Here is a 19446-nt window from a genome sequence, read left to right on the forward strand (position 1 = left end):
AAAGTTAAAATGCGACGAAATAAATGAAAGGGCCCCGAGTAAGCACTGACGTCTTAGCTTTGGCAGCTCCCAAAACGAGAAAAAAAAAATGAAAGGGGAAAAAAAAGACTTGTAGAGTACTCATCCGTTCCACTTTAACAGTCCTGTTCTTTTTTTTACACAGTTTAAGAAAAAATAGTTAATTTTGTTGGAACAATCAATTTAGGTAGTTATTTTTTTAAAATACCCTCACATTAATTAGAGTATAACTTTATGGGAACTTGAATTGATGGTAAAAAAAGAATCAACTCTCATTAAATGGGATAGGTTTATAGTAACAACAACTTACATTGAATAAGGGTATTTTAGAAAAATTAAAATACAACTACATTCTTCAATTGGAAAGTGGACTACAATTTGGGACAGACGAAAAAGGAAAAACAGAACTATCAAAGTAGGTCGGAGGGAGTACTACTTATCATTTGCATGGCTTGCACCGTTCTAGGACCCAACCCATCATATGCACTATAAATAGAATAGAAAATGAGTTCCATGCAAAGTTCTACGAGGATAATTTTGTAGGGCATCCGAAGATGGCTGGCCTAAGAACCCCTTGCCGTGCAGGAAATGTTTGATTTCCTCTCTTTACCTGCAATTTATCCAATTGTACTCCGGATCTACTAAATTTACTTCCGAATAAGAAGTTACATTCCGTTAAGCCTCTAAGAGCAAAATATGAAAAGAAGGAAGTTTAATTTTCAACATAAAAATAGCAAAACAATCTTAAAAAACAAAAATTTCGTTGGACTAAGCTAACAAATAGTATATTGTAATAATGTGATGTATGTGAGATAAAAAGGTGATTAGAAAATATATCGAGAGAATTTTTATGTGAAAACTCGCAATCTAACTCTGTGATCACAAGTCCTCTTTTGCCCATCACATAAACAAAAAACAAGTTTTCTTTCTTTCATTTTATCATAAGAAATCAAACGTGGAGGTATACCAAAATGAAGTTTCCACCCAGAACCTTGCAAAGCATCCTCTACCTTGTAATTTTCGACTAGGTAGAAGGAAAAAAAATATAGGTAGATGTAGTTTATGGACCCACTTAAGATTATATGTAATATTTCCAAGATCATGTGTCATTGTAATCTACCGCGATACAAAGAAATTGCTGGTGAATAAGAAATTCAAGAAAATTCTAACCCTACTATATATATATATTTGTGTCAATGTCAGTAGTATCTACAAGCTATCCCTACACGAACTTAGACTAAAGAGGATTTAATTAGAATAGAAGAACTTAAAAAGAAAGAGATCCACCTTTTGATCCAAGGAACTTATTATTATATATCTTTTGAATTTAATTACAGTAGTAAGGATTTGAACTCTTAACACTACTACAACCTCCCAAATATATTGCACCTCCCAAATCAATCCAAGTCGTAGATTTTTTTTTTTTTTTTTAAGGTAGTAGTACTAGTATCGTGCCAATGGCGAATGATACAAACCCAGTTCAAAAGACTCGAGACAACCACAAAGCCCAGTTTGCCTTGTCCCGTTATAACTTTGTACGACTTGTCCCCAACCTCCAGAAAAAAGTTTCAGTCCCAACTCCAAGCACCGTCAAAACAACTGTTAAAAATGTTTATTATTACTCCTCACTAGTGACTGCTGATCAAAACTCTGACTTTGAATAAATCCAGACAAGTCTTCACAAATTCTCCCGTTCTAACCAAGAAGGGAGAGAAAAAAATAAAAAAATCTCCCGTGTCCGCGCAAACACCCTATATTTCCTCCTCCCACAAACCCCCCTGATTTTTCTCTCACTACATTTTCCCCAAGGGCAGCAGCACGCCATCTCTGTCTCTTTCTCTCTCATCTGGAAGTTTAGCTGTACAAAAGCCGTCGTTTCCCATACCCAAAGATCTGTAAATTTCCCAAAAAAATAAAACTAAATTACACTACTACTTCTCCTCTGCACCGATCAGGTCAGTCTTTTGTTCTATTTTTAAATGGCACAGATAATTCATGTTTCTCTTCAAATTTACTTAATTCTATCAGATCTACTACTGCTCAAGTTTGAATTTTTGACTTGTTTTTTTGGGAGTATTTATGGATAATTGTTGTTGAATCTTTCCAGGGGATTGAATTGTGAAGAGTAAGATAGAAGTAAGGGGAAAAAGTTTGATTTGAATTGAATTTGGTTGGAACGTTGAGGTGTTGGAAATGTCGAGTCGGAAGGAGGATGAAAAGAATGAGCGGATTATACGGAATTTGCTCAAGTTACCCGATAATCGGAGGTGTATTAACTGTAATAGCTTGGTATGCTCATCTTTTTTTTTCCTTCTTTTTGATCTATTTTCCGTGAATTTTTGTTTTGTTGTTTGATAGTTTTCTTACCCGATTTCGTTGCCTGTGCTGCACTGAAGTTTCAGTGTTTTGTTTTGAATTTTGATTACTACTTGCGGGTTTTGAGGATAATGATATATTTGGTGTATTTGAGTTGGATAATGTTTGATTAGTTATTTCTATTTTTAGTTAGCTACGGTGGGCAAAGAATGGGCGGTTGGTTAAAGGAAATTGAGTTGGGTCGATTAAATGTTTGCAATTACATTTTTGGCTATTAGGCTACTACTGATCTAGCTAACGTTAAGGAGACGTTTCTATAGCTGCTAAACAGCAACCCAAAATGTTTTGGATAGCATTTGGTGTCTTTCAGATATTGGCCTTCAGGTAGTCAATGGATTTCTTGCTTGCTGTGCTATAGATTCTTATTCTTTTTAGGTAATCAGGAATTTCTCATTAAAGTACTAATTTCTTGTTTCTAATGTCTAGCAAAAGGACATTAAGATTATCAATGAGTTTTCAGTACAATTCAATTGGCTGTCTTCAAATGACTTGGGCAAAATTACCATGAGCAGAAGAAAAGAATGGCCATAAAGTTACCAAATTGTCTTTCCTGTTGTAGGGGTCAAAATCTGGCAACAATGCTTCATTTGCATCTCTTATGTTTTCCATGGTAACTTTGCAATGTGCATACAGAAACTACCTTTATCACGTAATATGGTTCTTATTTCTAGTCCTTACAAATTTTTCATCTACAATCTATCTGGATATCTGGCTCATATCTCAAGCTCTGAGACCTTGGACATGAAGCTAAGGTGGATTTTGGGTTGAACCATCCAGTTTCCATTGCTTAAGATTAGTCTTGGGGAAGAATTGTAGAAAAGTTGATAATTAACGAAAACCTGACCATGTGAGATGCTGATTAAGAAACATAACAGGGTATTGGGCAAAATGCATTCTTAATTTAAGACATCCAGAAACATGCTAAAGGATGTAAATCTGTATTGCATGTACCATTTGTGGTTGAGCAAAAGGAACATTTTGGTTTGACAGTCATAACTGTATCTAAATGGTGTTCATTTCCACAATATTTTAGGCTGTCGTGTGGTTAATTTGCATATAAGACTATTGGCTACCATGAGTTGATAGCAGTATCTATACTATATATAAAGGGAGAGCCTTAAGTTTGGTGGAAATTTTTTTGTCATCTTTTAGATTTCCACCTTTACCCTCACAATCACTTAATTATACCTCCATATTGCCGACCAACTTAACCACAATTAACTTTCACCTCAATTATCTAAATATATATGGCATATATAACTACCTACAAACATTGTAACCAACAAGTTAATTAAAATTCTATTCAGAAAAACTAATATTTTTTGACAAATATTCAAAGAACTATTAAAAGATGAAAATTTACTCTTTTCATGTGTGAAAATTTTACACTAAATCCATCCATGGAATGTTCCTAAATTGCACACACATCGGCCCTTATCACTAGCATAGAAAATACATGTTGCTGATGTTTTGATGTCCTCACCATAAACTTAAGCGTATTGAAGCTAAGAGTGAAAACGACAAGTGATTTTGATCTTGTATGGTCTAGGGTATGGGTCTTGACTAGCTGCAGAAATGGCATTCCTACTTTATGAGCAATGTTAAGTCGATATTACTTTGAAAATTTTATTTTATTTTGTAGGAAGGGTAGTTTTCTTTTCCAATATTTCATAAATTATTTGATGATTGATCTCTTTTGAGCAATCTGTCTTTAAAAACTAGTTGTTTCATTTTGAACTTTGGATATATTATAGAAAAGTAGTTTTTCTCATTCTGAACTTCAATATACTTTGATAATAATGGAATGGATATTTAAGTATCTGCTATTCCATTTAAGTGTCTGTAAAGTGTAAACTGCTTTTGAAAATCTGATGCCTTAATTTTGTGATACAACTATCTTGTACATTCCACAAGTTGACATCGTTCTTTCTGATTGGAGAACGATCTATTTGTTGTTTGTCATTTGATTGGAGGTTGCTTATTAAAGGTTCCAGAGTATCATGTGCACTTGCATTTTTGGTCATTGCTCTCTTAAGCTTTTTCTGAAGAATTATATCTTTTATGTTTTATTATTTTAGTGTCATCTGGGCAGAAACTAAGAAAAAGTTCTCTTTCGAGAAGAAAATCTTCAGGTTTGGAATATGAAACAATTTCTTTTGAGAAGAAAACCTGCAGATTAGGAAACATAGTTCAATCCTGCTTGGTATTATCCTGATTACTCATTGTTGATCGTTTAATTTCTTGACAATAGAGTTGTTATCAAACTTTGAACACTAATGCAATGCAACTTTTAATATATTGAAAATAGTTGCTACTTGATGAAGTGAATTAGACAAAGCCTCTTTTGGAACTTTGTCGCTTGATTTAAGTTCTCCATGCGAAATTTAATTTTGAACTTTGAGCTTAATTGCTAGATGCTCTATTTTAATAGTTCAAAATGCAAGTGATTTCTGTTTTATCAATATGATCTAGTAAATTGAGAACTGATTTACCAATATGATTTATGTTGCAAATGACTTGGTTTCTTCCAACAGGGGCCTCAATATGTGTGCGTTAACTTCTGGACATTTGTCTGCACAAACTGCAGTGGGATACAGTAAGTGCAATATGAGTAACTCCCTCATTTTATTGATGTTGATCTTTAATGCTTGCCTCTTATCTCAACTAATTTGGTCTTTAAGAATTTTCATTATGTTAAAGAGTCCTCTGTCTTTGTGCTGTTATCTTGTTTACCTAAAATTACATTTAAAATTGCTTTCAGTCGGGAGTTTACCCATAGAGTGAAGTCAATATCTATGGCTAAATTCACTTCACAAGAAGTTAGTGCCCTTCAAGGGGGAGGAAATGCGGTAAGACTTAATATGCCCCTGTTTAAGTTCTTAGAAATCTATGCAATGATTGCAAGTGTTTTTTTTAAGTTTAATACATTCACTTCTTTTCTTTATTCATAGAGTGCAAAAGAAATTTATCTTAAGGAATGGGATCCACAGCGTCAGTCTCTTCCAGATGGCAGGTTAGCAGACATAGTTCTTTTTTTTTTAAAAAAAAAAATTAACAACTACAAGTGACCCTAATTCTTGTTTTCTCTGCCAGTAATAATGTGGAAAGGCTTCGAGATTTCATTAAACATGTTTATGTAGAAAGGAGATATTCTGGTGAAAGGATCTTTGAGAAGCCTCCAAGGGTGAAGGTGGTTTATATGTTGGTTCTTATTTTAATTTTTCAAATTGTTATTTCTATTATGGCTTTATTTGCTCTTGAGTATGAATCTTACTGCATCCAGAGACAAGTCTAGTGTCTATTCTAAAGTTGCATTGACTTCTATAAGTTCTAAAACTGCATTTAATTACTCCAGGGGGAAAGCGAGGACTCTCAAGAAAACAGGAGGATAGATAGTTTCCAGAGTGGTTCTCGAAGCCCACCATATGATGATGACCGTCGTTATAGTGATAGACCGAGTCCAGGTGGAAGAAGTCCAGGGTATGATCAAGATCATCGGCAGTATGATAAGAGAAGTCCTGCTCGCACAGAAGTAGTCAATGACTGGCGACGTGAAGATAGATTTGGTAATGGAAGGAGATCAGAGGATATAAGAGTTTCTGATGGAGGTTCTAAGCTTGGTAGTAGGTCGCCAGATCGTCAAAGAGATCTAGATGTGTCCAGTCCGCCAGTGGTACGACCTGTTAGAGATATTTTGGGAGAGAATGTATCTCCTCTTCGTGTTCTTGAACCTCCAAAAGCCAATGGCCCCAAGTCTGCTGATGTTTCCACACGCACTCAGGTGACAATCAGTATAGCTGCATTCAGATTCAAGCATCCTAATGCTGCTTTTCTTACCCTTATAGCTTGTTCTGGCATCTAACTGGACTTAAAACTACTAACTGGATCAACAATATGTCTTCTTATGCATTGTACAATGTAGTTACAGCACCTAAACAAATTGTTGTGCTAATATGACAACTAGGAAAATCACGCACTTGATTTGACACTCACCAAATTGTCAGTTTTGTGTTCCATTGACAGAACTTTTGAAATACTCTGGTCTTTTGGCATGTTTATGCATAGTCCTCATGATTAACCTAATTATTCTGCCAGCTTGGGCACCTTTTGTCTAGCTTATACTTTATAAATATGATTACTTATGCATGTAATTCATGCATTTGCATCATTTGTTTTTATCCATTTTATTTGATCTAAGAGTATGCTACTTTTCTAAATATGTGGCAGAGAACCGCATCTTCCAGTAGCTTGGCATCCTCTAATGGGAACCCAGCTGAAATTAAAATTGAAGCTTCATTAATTGATTTTGATGCTGCTCCAGAACCTCCTGTACCTGCACCGGTACAGCCACAGCAATCAGCTGCAAGCACATCCATAGCACAGACAACATCACCTAGCAGTGATAACTGGGCAAATTTTGATTCTGTCGCTGAGGTGAAAGCATCTCAGCCACCTGTTAACTCCAATCCGCTGGAATCTGTGCTTTCTCAGCTGTCAATGCCAGCATCTGTATCTGGTCATGTGGCCGTGACTCTGGGAATTGGTAATGCCTTGCATAATGCCTCCGTAGGCACCTCGTCAGCTTTCCCAAATGTTTCACCTGTTACATCTTTTGGTTCGCCTTTTGGCAATGTTGCTCCCAATTCTGTGACAGCAAACAACTCCACAGCATCTTCAACTGGTAATCCAGCAGCAGCCCCTGGACCTGTTGCATCACTGCCAATTCCAGGTGGTAATTCATTTGGAAATGCAGTTACTGGAGGACAATGGTTACAACCTCAGTCACATTCTTCGTTCCCTGCTGTTGGTGGCCAACCTTTGTCTCAACCACTCACTCCAGCTTCTGTTGGACCTTCAAGCAATCAGGTACGGCTCATTTTCCCCCTCCTCCCCTGCCCTTCCAAACTGCTAGCTGTTTCATGTGGATATTGCTTTACTTAACATTTAAGCATGGAAAATGTACAGCCATGGAACCCGTTATTTGCACCAAATGCTCAAGTGCTTCCTGGTGCAAATGTACAAGCATCACAAGCTGTTATGAGACCTGGCTTGGATGCCAGTACTGGTGTAGCTACACAAAACTCTCAGGAAGCTAAATCTAGTGGCAGAAGGGAACTGCCTGAGGTAAATGAATGCCCCTTTCTGTTTTATGGAGCTCTTATTGAAATTTTTGACATTCGTTGACATCTCCTGCTCTGTTTTTGCCTGCAGGATTTGTTCAGTTTTAGTTATCCATCAATGCCAGTACGAGTTCCTGGTTGGCATGGTAGTCCAGCACATGGGATGGGTTTTAACATGCAATACAACATGCCGATGGTAGCTTTCAAATACACAATTTTATTCACTTTGCATGTATAATGGGAATAACCATCAATCTTAAACATGGATTGATCCTCTTTTCAGCCCATGCAGCCCACCTTCCCTCAGGCCTCAAAATCGACAAATCCTTTTGATGTCAGCGCTGATCCTTCTCCTGCTGCTGCAGTAAGTGAATTTGTTTCTTTTTGACTAATCTGATTCGTGATTACAGTAAGTGAACTCATTTCTTTTTGAATAATCTGATTCGTGGTCACTGTTTGTAATACTTGGTTTGTTATGCGCGCCAGCAGACCCCTCCAACCCCAGAACTAGTGAATAGGTGAAAGAAAAATGGAGAATGGCAGAGGCAGCAACTTAGTCTCTTGTCAGAAAAATACGTTCTGCTTGAATGATGTAACTCTATTTAGATATCTGGATAGGAGATCATGAAGATAGCATCAGGGTGGTAATGTTTTGGCACTGGGTGCGTTATTGCTTTGTTTCATCTATTGGAAAAGCCTGGTTAATTGTTTTCATGATTGAAGCAAGTCCATATCTAGTATGGTTTAGATTAATATCTCACATTAATCTACCTTAGATAGAACTATAGCTGAAGCTAAAGTTGAAAAGCATTTGGTCCTTTTCTTGCGTATTGCAATGCCAGGTCTCTCATTTTAGATTTGGTGCTGGAGCTTATTAACTGTCTGATGTCAGAGTTACCTGCTTTTACTTATATTATTTTCCCTATGGCTTCATGGTAAGTACGCGTCTTGTGTAGTGGCATTCCTCATATTTGTGTTTAGATTTAATAAAATCGTATTCCGCATTACACAGTTTCCCTCAATGGCATCATTGCAAGGTGCATTACCACCCTTGGCAGCTCCTGTAGGCCTTCTCCAAACTTCCAGTCTTGGTGCCCCTTTGGCCCATCCATCAGCACTGCTGCCTAATGGACCTCCTTATGCATCTATTATGCCTTCAAGTACTTTGATGTCTTCTGGTTTGGTTTATACTTTCTTATTCTGTAACCACATATAAGATACCCCTCACCTTAGAAATGTTGTAATATATACTTGTGACTTCTGCAGCTACAAACTTGATGCAGCAGCTGCCTGGTAACATGCCACCAAGGTACCTTTTGTTTCTATAAGTTCTTCCAGTCTTCAGGCTTAAACAGTGATCTCCATTTCTACTAAAGGATGTGTAATCATATGTTCTAAAGTCAGTGGCGGTTACTGCAGAATTTCATCTAGAAGAATTAAGTAATTTGGTATTTAGCTCTAGAATAAGTTCTCTATTTAAGGTATTTTCGGGTTTTAAAGTGGATTTATATAAGTTGACTTATTTGTTTCTTCTAATGTAAATCATTGGTACCTGATTTAGTTTGGATAGGTTTTTTCTTTTTGTTTTTTAATGTGTCATGCTTAAATCACTTGGAATTCTTGCAGGCCACATGGACAAGTTAGTTATGGCATTGAGAGTGGTGCTTTTGGACCTCTAAGTTCAAATCAGCAGCTGAGTGTGTTACAGTCAGTACCTGCTGCACCAAATACCTTCTCTTCTATTGGAGGGAACCCATTTGGGTGATTGGGAGAAATAGCCCAGGTGATTGTTTTTGATGCATCAACGTGTTCTTCTTTTTAGTAGTTTGGTGGAAGTTTTGGTTCCTTGTAGCCTAATTATATGATGATGAGGCTTGTTGCATCCACACCAAGTTGAAGTTCCATAATCCTCTCTAATGTGTTGCTGTAATGATGCTATAGTCAGAAATTGGGAGCGGCTTATTGTCGGAAAGGGATTGAGCGGCTCCTGCCGATTGTTTTGTGCTTGATTGGAAAGAGTTGCATGCTGCTATAGCGAGGTGCATTTTGAAAATTTTCTTGCCTTTTTTTTTTGTACTAGTCATCGAGAACTTTTGTTGGTGAGAAATTCCTTCTCTTTTTCTCCCAGTTGGGTTAGTGGAGTAATTGTACGAGAGCATGCAGACAGTAGAGTAGCACATTATATGTATTCTGGTATGAGTGTGTTCAATGTTCATATCTGCATCAAATAAGCTTGTACAGCTGATTTTTTCCCCCCTTTTTTGTCTGGTGATAATGTGATATGAATTTATGTAGTTGTGGGGAAGATTAATGACCTTTAAGAGGTGTTTGGGAAGTGGGTACGAGCATTAGGAATAGGTTTTGGATTCATGTTTATTTTGGACAATGGGATTGAATCAATGCTGTATAAAAGGTTCTTTCTATGGGCTATTATAATTAACTACTACAATAAAGAATTTCACATCTGATTACCCGCCTATAATTTATGTTTGTCCAAAAAAAAAAGGAAAAGGAAAAAAAATAAAATGAACAACAAGAAAGACCGTATCCTCGAAAAAAAAGGGGGAAAACTCAGAAAAATAACAGAGAATGATGTCCGTTTGATGTTCTGGTTCCCTTTTTCTACTACTCTTTCTTCTCTTTGAACTGTCTTTGATTACTAATTTTATTGTCGCTAATATTCGATCTGGGTTTTTGCATGGTAATTGCGATCAAACAACATGGGAGGGTTTAATGGTAATGTTAGAGAGGCAGTGGCGGTTGAGTGTTGTGATCTGAAGAGTGCTTTAGATGTTTTTAATTTGGGATCGTCAACGGAAAATGGATATATTAAACTTGGGGGGCCAAATTTTGGTTTAAAACTCATGGGGTACCAAAATTTTGGTTTACTACTCATGGGCAAATGGCGAATTTTGGTTTAAAACTCATGGGGTACCAAAATTTTGGTTTACTACTCATGGGCTTAATGGCGAAATTAAACTCATGGGCAAATTTTGGTTTACTACTCATGTGCTTTAGATGTTTTTTTTTTAATAAAATCAATTTATATCTTTAATTTTTATTTTAGCCAATCTAATTCTCAAACTTCAATTTTGTACCTGCTTTGATCCTTTTAAAGTGGCGCTGCCAAATTTTATCGTGACAAAAACCAGCAACTAATCAGGGCAATTATAGAAACTACAAGCCAGGTTCCAATTAAAAAAAGAAGAAAATAAAAACTTTCCAACAAACAGATTTTCCATTAAGCTTGGGACGAAAACATAAATCGTCATTCTTTCCCCAAGATAAGCATCCATTTTCAATGATTCCTTTTATCATTTTTACTTGTCTTTTATTCACAGTCTATACTACTACTTAGCTTGGAAATTGATTAATCGCTTTTGCACAGCCAAACGACAAGAGCAATTTACCCTAACTACCAACACATATATATATTTCCGTTAACACAAGTATAATTGTATGACAAACTTGGACCACATCAACATTTTCATTCTTTTAATAGTTTAAACTTGCCACACGCATGACATAGGTTTATGATTGTTAAACTACTTATTTTACTTTTATTTTCTTTAATTGCCACCATTTCTAGCGTATCCTTTTGCATTTTCATCTCCCACACACTGTTTCATTACATAGGGTATTAAAATGAGTGACTCTAAAGGGTTTGAATGGGTCATTGGGTAGGAGGTATAACTAGGTTAAAATATCTATTTAATAAATGGATATGAGTACATCTAATTATCTATTTATGACCTATTTGAAATTCTACTTGTTTTTCCTTTATTTTTTCGCATGTTGTTTGACAAGAAGTAACGACATTTTATTATTACTAGATTGATAGGAAATTCAAATTTATCCTCTTAACTTCAATCAAAACATTGAATTTAAATGTATTATTATTTTTAAATAGGTATGAATGGATGATGCGAATCAAATCATTACCCACCAATAAAAAAAGATTTAATTGAGTCTCTCTTTTACATCTATTTAAAGTTTATTACATACTTAAGCTCACTAATTTGGAGTGACATCTTATCCCGCGAGATTTTGCTTGAAAAGTGGATGTCAAGCTCCACGAAAGAGTCAGATGATATTCTTTTACAAATGCCTCACTTTATACCTTATTATTTTTTTCATAAATTCCATACGAAAACATGATATAAATCTGCATACTATTTCTCGTCCCAAGTACTTGTGTCACGATTGGCTTTTTCTTGCCGACAAAGCCCATGCGACAGTAGCAAACTCAAACATAGAAGATAAGAGATAAGAGATATGCTAGTTCAACCTTCTCTCAAGTGATGCACGAAAGTGCGGAAACGTGTGAACCAACACAAACAAAAAGCAAGGAGGCAAAGAAGGAAAGCCAAGAGAACTTAAAAGGTAAGAAGGCACAGAAAGAAAGCTAAAAGAATTTGGAAAGCGCTTGTTTTGCAAATGGAACTCCAATCCACAAATGGTTCCGAATACTTACAAATGAATGGTGATATGTATGGGGATCAACGGGTCGGGTTCGGGTTGGAATTGAAAATTCTGAACCCGGACTCGTTTTTATGTGATAGACCTTGATTTGACCCGTATACCCGACGGATTTTGATCTTAAAGTTCCGGAACTGGGTACTATGGGTCCGGGCCGAATTCAGGTCTAAAAAATTCAAATTTAACTATTTCAAAATTAAATCCAAAACCAATCACAAATCCAATCTTCAAACTTATACAAATCAAATTATAAAACTAAATTACAAATAATTTGCAATAGTGAATTCAAAACTAACCACAAATCAATCTACAAAGTCATTACTAAATTGTTAATTTGATAAAAGAATATATTTATAAATATTTATATTTTATAATTATTAATATATTATTTGAATCCGAGTCGAATACGAGTCAATATCTTATATTTCGTATCCGATTCTTTTCTTGTTAGAATAAACAGGTCCGGATCCGAATTCGGATATCGAAATTAATTTTCAACCCAAACCCAAAAAAATTTATTGTATCCGGATCAGATTCGGATCCAAACTCGATTAGTTGACATCTCTAGTGATATGGCCTATTTAGTGAGTGTTACTATGTATACAGTCTTGATGTACAAAGCCTTCTACTCAATTCCATCCTAGACTCTTATGTATAATTTCCTGACTCTTTCACAATATTCAAGAGAAGTCTAAAGGGCTACGAAAAAATCTAGAATCTTTGTACAACCCTAACATAACCTCTATACGTTGGCCATAACTTCAAGGGCAAATTATCTAATTGGCCCTTTAACTTTTGTCTAGATAAAATTAAACCCCTCATCTATTTTTTGATGACTTTAAGCCCTTGAACTTGTAAAAGTGGGAAACCGTGGCCCTTTTAGCCAGTTTCTCCGGTTTTGCAACCGGAGGACCAATTCACACGAATGCAAGTGTGCTTCTTCAAAGGGCATTTTTGTCCGCATATTCTAAACAAAAAGGGCACAACTCCTCCCTCCTTTCCATTTTCCGAACCCAACTGCTAGTCGAAACTTCACAGCAACAATGGAAGCAACAATGGAGTGGCAAGAGAAAATCTTTCCTACATTTTCCTTACCCATTTTCATCTTCCCTTAAGGATCTTTGCGGAGGGAGAAGAGCAAGAGAGAATCAGCACTGTCAGGTTTGGGTATCATCGAGATTGAAGCAACAAGGAGTGGCAAATCAGGCCGGAAAATCATCGACATTGAAGCAAGAGAGAAGTCTGAAAGGAAAAAAAAAGGGGGGAGAAGGTAAAAGCTTTGTGAAGGGAAGGAAAAAATGCGCAAATATCGCGGTCCTCTGCTTCGTACTTGTCGTTGTGGTAAAGTCACGAAGATGATTACTTCTTGGACTGATAGAAATCCAGGAAAAAGGTACGCCGTTTGCTCAGAAGAAGTTGGTGGCTGCGGGTATTGGAATTGGATTGACGACGAGATGTGCCGTCGTTCTATTGAGCTGATACCAGGCCTTCTAAGGAGGATCAATGCAACAGAAAAGCAAAAAGACGAATTTGAAACTGCAGCCGCGAGATCCGAGGCAAAAGCTGCCAAGTTGAAGGCAAAATTGAGAGAAACAGAGAAGCAGCTGCGGTGGCAAAAATGGTTGAATAAGTTCCTTGTAAGGGTTTTTGTGGTAAGTTGGTTGGTTGCTGTAATAATGGTGCTTACAGAGAAAAAAATTGCAGGTGGAGTCTCTCTTGGGATGCTCCAAATTGGGAATAAATGTAATGGGATTATGCAAATTGAAGACGATACATGAAGGGCAGTGTGTAAGTGTAACATATTGCCATCGGTACTGCCAGTTTTGAGGACCATGGATGGAGCAAATGGATCTATGGTGTATGATGCAGATGGTTAGGGAGAAGTATATTGTATTGTTTAGCTTAAACAAGTCTTTGTTGTACCCACAGATTAGTGTAAAAGCGTGGTTGAACCCAATCAATGCTAACTGTAATTTTCGGCAAGTAATGTGATGAGAATTATTTATCCCAATTCGCATGTCATGGGCTTTGTTAGATGTATTTGATTTATCTAGTCAACAAAAACTGCTATACCAAACCATACAAATATAAGATAGCAACTGCATAACATTAGAATATAATTAGCAAAAGGAAATTACAATGATGTTTGCTTGTAAATACAGTCAACAATCACTTTCATAGGAAACAAACAAATACACAAAAAGCAGTGACATGTGTCCATACTGCTAGATACCAAGCACATGCACATGCTTTGATTCCCCACAAAAGCCTATTCAAAAAAATATCATTTATAGTTTCAACATTCTAGTTACATTCATTTACAGTCAACAAAATCACACAAAAATATTTGCAGGTCCAGCAATACTTCAAGCACTTGTTCCAGATGGACCCTTTCCTCTTCCCCTTCCCCTGCCTCTTCCTCTTCCTCCACCTCTTCCCTGCCAATTTCCAACATTGAAAGGTGGATCTTTACCCAAATAAGCATAGTTGAGATTAATAAAACCTTTGTCTGCTTCTGTCAGTGGCCTTTTTGATGTACTTCTCTTGTGCCTATGAACTGGTGGTCTTGAGGTGGATTGCTGGGACTGAGGTTGATGTGTTGGTGGCTGCTGAGAAGGCTGGGACTGAGGTTGATGTGTTGGCTGCTGCTGAGTTTTTTGCTGATTTCTTTGTCCCTGATTCTTGCTTACCTACATATTAAAGAAAGCATTTCAGATCACAAAAAAAGGTCACAAACAGGCTGAAAGTTATAATGAAGTGCAAACGCACACGTTGTCTTTTTGTTGGTGCTTCGTGCTGCTGCTGATTACATGGTTGTCCAGTAGGTGGTGGTTGTTGAGAAGGTTGCTGTTCAGTAGATGACTTAGGAGGATTCTTGCAAGTTTTAGCATTATGTCCAATCCCTCCACACTTTCTACAGTGGATTACAACCCTCTTTCGCAACCTTTTGCCATGATCTTTTCCTTCTGTAACATCTCTCTTTCTAGCTTTCTTTAGCTTACCAGGTTGAGTGACACTTGCTGGTGGGTCCAACTCCAGCATGTTTGACTGTGGCCACTGAATATCTCCATTAATAGGCTGCAACACATTATCATAGATGGTAAAAAATACCTCCCTATGATAGCATTTAGCCAACATTTTGTAGGGATCCTTTTTAGCTCTATGTAGAGCAGCAATTGCATGGGAACATGGAATGCCACTCAAGGCCCACAAATTGCAGGTGCACTCATTTTTGTCAAGGTCAACAGCAAATTGGGCTCCCCGTGGCCCTTTTGCTTGATAACCTGAGCCAGAATTCCATGTTATTTCCCATTGTGCTGCACGTTTGACCCTTTCTTCCACAATTTCTCTAATGAGTGGTCCACCATCTAACTTGTATTTTTCCATTGCTGCCCTTCTCTTTTGGATCCTTTCCATCAGGTATTCCCTAATAGCCTCCATCATAGAAATAATAGGCTGGTCCCTAGCCTCTAAAATATGGGCATTAAATGATTCACACAGGTTATTAACCAACATATCACACTGTGTATGTTTGGAAAAAAAGGCCTTACACCAATGTCGAGGGTGTGGTCCCTTCTTCACCCATGCATGTGCTTCTTTGTCATAGGCTTCAAGGTCATCCAAGGCTTGGTTGAAATGTTCAACTGTTGTGGTGCTTGCTATATGCCACAATCGATCCTTTAAACCTAATCCTGGATGTTTCTTCTTGAAATTCCTATACATGTGTTGAACACAGTATCTGTGTTCAGAATTTGGTAGAACCTCTGCGAGTGCTCTGTCCAGTCCCTACAAAAAATATCACAACAGGTATAAGTTAGATATCCAAGCCAAGTGGTGAGTTTGAGGGCAACAAGTATGCTATATTAAAAGTTCAGGGGCTTGTTTTTACCTACACTAAAAGTTAAGGGGCTTAAATTCTGCTATACAAAAGTTAAGGGGCTTATTTTTACCATAGAATAAAAGTTTTAGAGCTCTCATTAAGCTTTTACCTTCTGCTGGTCAGACATGAAAGTATAATGTCCCTGGTTCTGTATTTCCAGGTCGCCACTCAAGAGGGTTAGGAACCATCTCCATTGCTCCGTGGCCTCCTTTTCAACAGCTGCCCATGCAACTGGCCAAAAGCCATTGTTGGGATCCACTGCAATAGCTGTCAACAGCTGGCCTGGGTATCTACCTTTAATATGACATCCATCCAAACACAAAATAGGTCTGCACCCATCTTTAAAGCCTTTCTTCAGTGGGCCAAGGCAGCAGTACATCCTCATGAACCTTGGATTACATCCAGGTTCTCTAAATGGAGTGAACATAACCTCCATTGTACTGCCAGGATGAGTCCTTTTAATTTCTTCACAATATTGCCATATTTTCTTGTATTGTGACTCAACTGACCCCTTGATCTTCTCTATAGCTAGTATCTTGGCCTTAGCTGCAACATGCTTAGATACTTCTGCCTGGTAGTCTTCATGGACTGTTTGCCTTAACTCTCTTGTTGGCAGATTGTTATTTGATCTTATCCTCTCTACATACCTGTCAGACAGCCACTTGGCTGTAATATTCTTATTTTTCCATGCATGGCTGCATGTTTCATGGACATCATGCAGAGTCTTTACTACCAAGTCCTTTGTGCCCAGAGCCTTTTCTATTGAAGCAAATACAAACCATTTACATGGTTCCCTACACTTGGCCCTCACCCTGGTGGGCTCATTTTTACTGGTCCAAACAGGTTTACCCATCCTAATTCCATACTCAGTCACAGCAGATTTGAATTGTGCTCTTGACTCAAACTTCATCCCAATCTCGAATTTGGGATCCCTGAGGAATTTCTCTAGGACAAAGTCTTTGTATCTCCCTTTGAATTCATCATCTGATGAGTCATTGTCACTGCTCAGGTGATCAGGGATGTAATCTTGTTGGAGTGAATCTATATCCTCTGGTCCCTGGCTAGTTTGTTCTGCTGATCTGGTTCTCTTTCTCCTAACTTGTTTCATTCTCGCACCTTGCTGTTGTTTTTCCAGGTCAGTTTCTGTTTGCCTTCCACAAACATTCTCCTGTTCTGAACATTGCGTCTGGTCAGTTGTTTCATCTCTCTGCTGTTGCTGTGAAGTTTCACCACAGCCATCAGCATTCGAATTCAAAATGTGCAGCATAATCTCTTCACCACCATAGTCATTGGCACCACTAAATCTATCATTTTCTTCCTCTACTTGGGATTCAGATTCATCATCTATGTTTTCACCCTCTGCTTCATGTTCACCTTCGTGTTCACCACCACCATAGTCAGCTTCATGTTCACCCTCTTCTGTCCCAACATTACTAGCTGCATGAGTGCTTTTTGCTGTTTTTTCACCCCCTACCTTTTCAACCGTATCTACACCTTCTACTGCCCTAACATTACTATCCTTTTGACTGTTTTTTGCTCTTTTTTCACCCCCTACATTCCCAACCATACAATCCCTTCTACTACTCTTCTCAGTACCTACATATCTAGTTATGCATTCTTCCTCATCTACTTCCTCTATGACAACTCCAGTTTTCTTTTTCCCCTTGTCTGGTGACTCTATTATTACAGCATTTTTCAGTTCTTCAATTTCTGGGTCTGTCAGATGATGGCAATACACTTCCATCACCTTGAATTTATATGCCCAGTCACAGAATGTCCTAACATGGGTATCAGTAGACAATTCTCTCAAACCAGTCCTCATGTCTGCAACTGGTTCAAGGTAATAGTATAAAATGGTTGCATTACGATGACCAACTTTTCCAACCATTTTATTCAACTCATGGATTGACATACGTTCAGCATCACACATATCTATGTAGGCCACTTCTCCATTCTCATAACTGACATAATTTCCCCAATTTATTCTTCCCCCATGGTGTAATCTTATGCTAAATATTTCACATTCTGGATCTGCATATCAATATGAATATATTGTTTCAATACAAGTTGGGCTACAACAAATGCAGATAAATATACTATTCAAATTCAAATATAATTAATTAAAATTTCAATTTCTTTTTCACATGCTTTTTAAAAAAGTAACCCTAATGTAATGCTTAAATCGAAGTTAAACAATAAAAAAGTTCCAACTTTTAATGAAATGCTAATTATTCGTAAATTCCTACACTTTTTGAACAACTAAACAACAAACTTAGGTGCCCACCACCATACCCCCACATCTAGGACCACTGGCACGTCACTTTCAGTAACCCCCACCACCAAAATTTTACTCTCTTCACCCATCTGACCACTAAATATGCTACCTATTTCACATTTAAAGGTTTTCGAACGAATATACATACCATAAGCGAGGACAGGATCAAAGTATTCATTTTCCGGCCTGATTTGCCACCCCTCCATTGTTGCTTCAATGTCGATGATACCCAAACCCGACAAGTAGGAATTAACTCTCTTGCTCTTCTCCCTCCGCAAAGATCCTCAAGAGAAGATGAAAATGGGTAAGGCTGTTGCTGTGAAGTTTCGACTAGCAGTTGGGTTGGGTTAGGAAAATGGAGGGAATGTGGAGGAGTTGTGCCATTTTTGTTTAGAATATGCGGACAAAAATGCCCTTTGAAGAAGCACACTTGCATTCGTGTGAATTGGTCCTCCGGTTGCAAAACCGGAGAAACTGGATAAAAGGGCCACGATTTCCCACTTTTACAAGTTCAAGGGCTTAAAGTCATCAAAAAATAGATTAGGGGCTTAATTTTACCTGGACAAAGAGTTAAAGGGCCAATTAGATAATTTGCCCTAACTTCAATGGCCCTTTTTTTTTTTAATTTCTTTCTCGATGGACTAGATCATTTATCGGTCCTAAGTCTTTCCAACATTCCTGGTACTTCACTGGGGCAGACGTGCGGATCGTGTCACTTGGATTCTACTGGAGTGAATCCAACCAAGGACTTAGACACTTGCACCAAACAAGCTCTAGTTGAACTCAGTAAGGTGAGCTGTTCATCTTTAAAGTCAAATTGTATTCTTTTTTTTTTTTGGTTTTTTTTTCCTAAGATCTTGTCATGACTTAGTACATCAAATGTTAGACTAAACTTGTGAACTATTTCATTTCCAAGAAAGAATAGGAAGGAATGTTAATTTTAATAATTCTCACATATTTAATTAAACTCAATTTGCAGTAGAGTGATTAGCGCTACTATTATTTCTTTAAAAACTTTTAAGAGTTATTATACATGTTGCCTATATTCGATTCAATCAAGAGACTTTTAGAAAATCCTAGCCATGGAGATGGTCATGATATAATTAGAAAAAGTACAAAAATTTCACTAGAGAATATTGGGGAAAATGGCCAATTTAGTGTTTAAACCTTTTTACTAAAACCAATTTCTTCCTTTAATTTTTATTTTGGCCAATCTAATCCTCAAACTTTAATTTTGTATCTCATTTGATCCTCTTATAGTGGCGCTGCCAACTAAAATTTTATCACAACAAAAACCA

The 19446-nt window shown here is 37.3% G+C and overlaps 1 protein-coding gene across 3 annotated transcripts; it reads left to right on the forward strand.

Annotated features, from left to right (window-relative positions):
- Positions 1-1760: 1760 nt before the first annotated feature.
- On the forward strand, positions 1761-9819 carry LOC113775252 (probable ADP-ribosylation factor GTPase-activating protein AGD14). Of its 3 annotated transcripts, XM_027320044.1 has the most exons (15): positions 1761-1973; positions 2126-2307; positions 4929-4990; positions 5156-5243; positions 5346-5407; positions 5488-5584; positions 5750-6175; positions 6622-7260; positions 7360-7518; positions 7606-7710; positions 7798-7878; positions 8527-8692; positions 8781-8823; positions 9141-9297; positions 9432-9819. In XM_027320044.1, exons 2-14 carry the CDS (start codon positions 2212-2214, stop codon positions 9277-9279), a joined length of 2163 nt encoding a protein of 720 aa, XP_027175845.1. In that variant the 5' UTR covers positions 1761-1973; positions 2126-2211; the 3' UTR covers positions 9280-9297; positions 9432-9819. The 3 variants fall into 3 exon arrangements, with proteins under 3 accessions (XP_027175845.1, XP_027175844.1, XP_027175846.1); XM_027320043.1 differs by having other exon boundaries at positions 9141-9819; XM_027320045.1 differs by having other exon boundaries at positions 1763-1973; positions 8527-8674; positions 9141-9819.
- Positions 9820-19446: the final 9627 nt, after the last annotated feature.

The sequence above is a fragment of the Coffea eugenioides genome, chromosome 6, assembly GCF_003713205.1.
Source record: "Coffea eugenioides isolate CCC68of chromosome 6, Ceug_1.0, whole genome shotgun sequence".
Lineage (NCBI taxonomy): Eukaryota > Viridiplantae > Streptophyta > Magnoliopsida > Gentianales > Rubiaceae > Coffea > Coffea eugenioides.

Bases quoted from the DNA above. Each gene is read 5' to 3' on its own strand.
- LOC113775252 (XM_027320043.1), top strand. From the start codon at position 2,212: ATGTCGAGTCGGAAGGAGGATGAAAAGAATGAGCGGATTATACGGAAT. The intron at 4,991-5,155 runs GTAAGTGCAATA...AATTGCTTTCAG, and splicing joins ACAAACTGCAGTGGGATACA to TCGGGAGTTTACCCATAGAG. The intron at 5,244-5,345 runs GTAAGACTTAAT...CTTTATTCATAG, and splicing joins TTCAAGGGGGAGGAAATGCG to AGTGCAAAAGAAATTTATCT.